The sequence below is a fragment of the Henckelia pumila genome, chromosome 2, assembly GCF_033568475.1.
Source record: "Henckelia pumila isolate YLH828 chromosome 2, ASM3356847v2, whole genome shotgun sequence".
NCBI lineage: Eukaryota > Viridiplantae > Streptophyta > Magnoliopsida > Lamiales > Gesneriaceae > Henckelia > Henckelia pumila.
Window position 1 is genome coordinate 127,739,440 of NC_133121.1, and position 6,000 is coordinate 127,745,439.

General features: G+C 31.4%; 1 protein-coding gene across 1 annotated transcript; it reads right to left on the minus strand.

Annotated features, from left to right (window-relative positions):
* Positions 1-1,564: 1,564 nt before the first annotated feature.
* Positions 1,565-3,572, minus strand: LOC140883587 (dof zinc finger protein DOF2.5-like). The gene is made up of 2 exons (XM_073290123.1): positions 3,296-3,572; positions 1,565-2,617 (listed from the first exon to the last, which is right to left on the minus strand). Exons 1-2 carry the CDS (start codon positions 3,317-3,319, stop codon positions 1,769-1,771), a joined length of 873 nt encoding a protein of 290 aa, XP_073146224.1. The 5' UTR covers positions 3,320-3,572; the 3' UTR covers positions 1,565-1,768.
* Between the last annotated feature and the right edge of the window lie 2,428 nt (positions 3,573-6,000).

Below are 6,000 nucleotides of genomic sequence, written 5' to 3' on the forward strand. Positions count from 1 at the left end.
GGGTTGAATAGAAACTTGTTAATGTGATGGCCACATAATCAAGAAACCTGACTAGGCGAAGCTAGCTTTTGGTTGAGGCAGGTGTGATTACATATATAATTAACCCAATTTAAATGATCCATGTCTGACTTGAGACCATATTATATTATATTATACTATATTATATTATTTATACTATCTTAGTGTCATACATTAACTACTTTTTGATGTGTCATGACACACCAAAAATCATATTTCAATTTTACCATTTTTTGTTCACTTTTTTCTCAACAGCTTTTTCCTACTAACATTTTTCATATTATTTTTCAACCAATTTGTATTATTTTTGCATTATATAATTTCAAACGTATATATCTCAAACATCAATTTGATTATATTAGCATATTAATTTGTATTATCTTCTCAATAATTAATTTTCAACAACTAAATAATACATTATTTCATAAATAAAAACTCATAAAATAATCATGTATTATATCGCACACGCAATTAAACGTTTTTCCGTCGTTAGTATTATATTATAAATTGGGTCTGAATGTCTGATTACTGATATTTGGAAATTAGAGATGCTGATCGTGGAATGCATTTGAATATATAATAGTAATTAAAGATCATGATGACATTCCTATTCTTTGAATTCTTTACTTAAATATTGAAGTGCTTTTCTTGGCTGGAAGAATCACATTCACCCATATCATAATATATAATATATTATTCAAACTTGGCAGTCCCTTCAAAGCATTATTTTTTAAGCTTTTTTAATTTAGGAGGAGCGTTTGAAATTTAAACTAATATATCAATGCCTGTGTGTGTGTCAACTTTATTGACCGATTGGACCTAATTAATTTATAAATAAGACATTAATCCCAAGAAGTCTACTACAAAATTCCTTACGACATTGATGCAACTTCCATGCATCTTTAGAGGTTGAAGGCACATCTTGAAACACGATCTTGAGAATGATATATATATATATATTTATATATATATATTCAATTCATCATAACATTTCATAAATTTTTAATTTATATATGAGAAATTATAACAATAAGGAATTAAACAGATGGTATTCAACATGTTCTGATTTTGTAAACATATATATTGAAAAGGGTATATATGTAGCGCGCTATAGAGCCAGTACATTCATGCAGAGTGACCAAAACTCATATCAGATAAATAGAGGGGTGCCAAATTAATTTATGAGGTCATTTTATATAAAATATGTATTAATCTACAAGAAACTTTGAAACATATATATCGACGGTAGATTCTCCTCCTTTAATTTTCGACTTTGCGATCGACTATTAATTATTAGCCATGGGATGAACTAAAGTTATAAAAGACAAGTAAAAGATGGAAATTATTTATTTGGCAATATACGTACATAAAGCTAGACTTGTACTCAATGGGATAACTTTCGGGATAATGCATGACAAATATCAGCAGCTTACTTTTTTCAAGCTATATATGCATATATATAGCTCCAATTAGTCATAAATCACAACGCTAAAAAAACTAATCAAACGACGAAATGAAAACAAATTAATAATACACAACAATCACATGTAGTATGTCTGTGCGTTAGTCCCAAATAACTCCAAACACAGTCGACCATTTCCATGAAACCAGAAAAAAAGATATATATAGGAACATACAAATCAAAGAAGAAAATATCAGAAAAGAAACTCTGCATGGAACCTAATACTTGTAATATTCCTCCTCTCCTTTTCTTCAAGATATTAATTAATATACCACGTCTGATATATGATCAGCTTAAAATTCCATTCCAGTATCCATTTGAATTCGAATTCTCTTGCTCCTTTCTTTGATCCCCTTCAGTGCTTGTGCTCGAATGTCGTTTCATTCCTCCAAAAGGGAACACCAGGCTTTCATTAATATTACTTTCTTGAGACAATCTACCAGAATTCCCATGAAATCCGTCGAAGGAGAAAGGAGGGGTCGGTTTAATTTCTTGAAATTGGAATCCAGAAGCAAAAGGATGAGTGGCATTACTTTCTGTGTTAGCCATAGGAATAGAAGGATTCAACCCCCTTACTGCAATGCCATTCCTTAAAAAATTAAGAGCTGAAAGTTGATTAGGATTGAAAGACGGTGAAGAAGATATAGAACTGATGACACTTTGGTTTTCGATCTTGGGAAACTCTAGAAACTGAGGGATCACATGATAGTAATCTTGTGAATTAGCTGGGAAACCAAGATTAAGATCCTGCCCTCGATCATGGCTCGTATGGTTCTGCGAACCGAAGCTCGGAGGGTTCAGATCAGGAAGCTGCTTTTGGGATGACACCGATGGTGTAGTCGCCATTGATAACGAAGGCGAATTAATAATAGAGTTGGATTTCTTGTTCTTTCTCGAACCACCTCCGACCGGAACATTTCTTAGGGTTCCGCCTTCGGTCCAATACCTTCTACAACTCTTGCAAAAGTATCTAGGTTGAGTGAGGCTATAGTTGTTGTAATAACAAAACTTTGTGTTGGTTGAATGACACCTCGGACAATTTAGGGCTTGGTCTTTCTGAGGCCTCACCTTTCTCTCCATTGCTGCCCTTGTGCATTCACTTGGAGCTGTTGCCATAGATTTTGTCACACCAATCTCCTGAAATTAATAATAGAAAGTATATGATCATACTTGATATATAAGTCAGGGCCGGGCTTATGATTCGAAAGGTTCGTACGTACGTTCATGTATTTGGGATTGATGAAACTAAAAAAAATTAGAAAGAGATCATGGCAAAGTAGCTAGCTAGCTAAACAGACAAAACTAGCTAGCTATGTAGGTAACTTTTAAAAGAAAGGAGATTAACAAACATTAATATTAACAACGAATCAAGAATACCCTTTTTCATCTTAGCTAGCTAGTCTTCATCAATGCACAATACATGCAAATTAAGAAAAGTGGGGAGCAAAGAAACGTGTGATATATGGTGCATGTCTCTCTCTCACAACCACACATATAATTTTCTGTATTTAAGAACTGTCTCAAAAACCTAAGGCTTAAGAGAAGAGATAAAAGGGGATATATATTGGACAAAAAGACAAGGTAATTAAGTAAAATCGATAAAGGTTTATTATTGTGATTTAGTCTAGTACAACATAAATCAAAGACAGATTGTAATCCATATATTGTCATATTTTCTCCAACCTCATCAATAATCAGTTCTAATTAATTCTTCAACGAAAACTCGACCCCGAAAAAGGCAAAAAAAAAAAAAAAAGAAAAGAAGACAATAATTGTGATAAACAAAGGGGAAAAAAAAAAAAAAACCCTTCTCACCTGAGTCCATTGAGCACTATCCATGAATCGAAAGGAACAAAAAGGAAAAGCGAGATGGAGAAAATTCTCCTCCTTTAATTGTCTGCAGCTGTACTTCTTTAAATGAAGAAAGTAGATGTTGTTTGATTTGTTCTAGGGTGGATTTTTGGAGTTTGGCTTTACTTTTATGGTTGAATATGGAAGGAAGAAGGAAAGGGATTGTTTGTTTTGACTGCACTTATTACACTACACATTAATATATTGCTGAGCTTTAACCTATGGTGTGAACTTTTGTCTGCTTTTATTCACCATCTTCCATCTTTTTCACTATTTAATTCTCCTGCGAGTGCAATTGTGAATGTACATTCTTTAGTGGATTTCTCTTTTTTGACTCCGGAATATTGAAGGAATCCTTCAATCATGACGTCTCCATGCCATTATTATTTTCCCACAATCCCAAATATATATATATATATATTTATCGAGGTGATGTTCATATGTTGGATATACATAATGGATTATATAAATATATCATGTACGTGTTTATGTGCAAAAATACAAAAATATACGTGTTTTGGTGCAATCTTTTTAAAGAAAACGTGTATATCTACGTGTTCTTCAAAACGTATGCCACCGAATCAAATCGAAATTTCGGGTTTGAATTTTTGAAATGAAGCTGGAACAATTATATCTTGTTGCATGTTGTGAAGACATGTAAAGAAAAAGACTACAATCCCTTTACGCTTTACCCATGTGTTTTCCTTTATTAATCGAAAAGGCCAATGTGTTTGCATGTTCAAAAACCGTCATCATGAAAGAACAAGTGCATTACAGTTCTGTGAACAATTAATTTCAAAAGATTTAGTACGAATTAGCATTAATCTTCAATTTATCGAAAATCCCTTATTTTCCTAACTGAAACATTCTTCAACTACTTTCAGGATCAGTCCATAGAATTTAAGAGCCTCTGGATATCTAGCTTACCAACCGAAGCAATTTCAATATTTTCCTTTTCCTTTTGCCATTGTTTATGGTTTCATTATTCTTGATCATCCATGCATCATTTCTTGCTGCTTTCGGAACCACCACGTATGCGTTAACGTACGTGTTTATACTCCATCAAATATATATTCTTTAGAAATCGCGTTTTTTGATCATCAATACTGTCAAATTTCTGTCTTACGTGATCAATATCTATACTTATATGATATATATGAAAATTATACACATATCAGCACCATTTTTTTCCAATTTTTTAAAATTCACATTTTGTTTTTTGAACGGAACCACTCTTGAATGCAAGTGCCAAGTGGTAGCCAACCGATGAACTGAGAAATAAAGTGGCCAAAATGCTTCGAATTGAAGTCACAAATGGAAATTGACAAAATGGAAATAGGCAAGTGGGGTTTGTTAACGATTTGATAAACAAAGCCCGACAAAACAAGCTTTGGTGGGCTCCAATTAGTGCGCATTATAGAATGGGCAAATGGGAACGGTGCCTATTTTGAATTTTCCCAGCAGCCTAATTGGAGCCCCGCCCGAATAATTTTTTTCAGTTTTATATATACAAAGAAAAATTGCTTTTTTTTGTCATGTATGTTTGTCACTTTGCGATTTTAGTCCTTTATATTTTTAAATTTTAGTTTTAGTCCGCTATCTTTATTTTTTTGGCAATTTTAGTCTTTTTTACGACGTGGCGCTGTTGTGGCACCAATTCAGTGCTGATGTGGAGCTGACGTATACGGTGTCACGTAAGCATTTTTGAATAAAAAGAACCGAAATTCCCAAAAATCAGAACATGCAGGACTAAAACTGAAATGTGAAAATATAGAAAACCAAAATCGCAAAGTGACAAACATAGAAGACTAAATTTGCAATTTTCCATATATATATATATATATATATATATATATACATATTTGATTTCTTTCAATAATGTTCTCTCTATATTCCTAGATCACAAGCATGGAACATAGTACGTGGTATCTTACAAGCAGAAAATTTTAATTTAGAGGTGTGAAAAAAGAATTTTTCGTATGTGCAATTGAAAATTTTTGTTTATACTAATTGATTTAGTCCATCAATGTGACACTTTTATCAAACTAGTAAGTTTAACGTGCGTTGCACGTGATATACGATATTGTAAGATAGAGTTTATAAAAAGTGAAAGAACATAAAATTATTTTTTTTCAAATATATATATATATATAAATATATATATATATGTATATGTATATCGGAACCAAAAGATATTTTACCTTTGAAAAATCTGAATATTAAAATCTAAGTACCAGGATCCCTGATTTATAGACCATTTTGATGTAATCTCTTTCAAAAACTGTTAAAAAAAAGATACAAGTATAAAAACACATAATATAAATGAGAATATCAACCATAGATACGAAAAGCAAAACAAAAACTTAATTTAACACAAAAAGAAAATTATTATATATAACACATAATATTGAAAATAAAAGATTAATCATAACAAATACGTCGATGTTTTACTGTCCAACAAATTCTCCATTCTTGAACCTCGAAATATGTTGATGTCATCCATTTTCATCATTTAAATTTAACATACACAATAAATCAAATGCAAAATAAAAACTAATTTAAAGAAATAAATTAAACTCAATGACAATATAAACAATACACAATTAAACTTTTTCTTTTTAAGATATATTCTAAAATTATTATATATAACACATAATATTGAGAATAAA

Excerpts from the sequence above, each read along its gene's own strand:
- LOC140883587 (XM_073290123.1), bottom strand. The coding sequence starts at position 3,319 with ATGGATAGTGCTCAATGGACTCAG. Across the intron at positions 2,618-3,295 it reads ATAGTGCTCAATGGACTCAG|GAGATTGGTGTGACAAAATC; the intron begins GTGAGAAGGGTT and ends TATTAATTTCAG.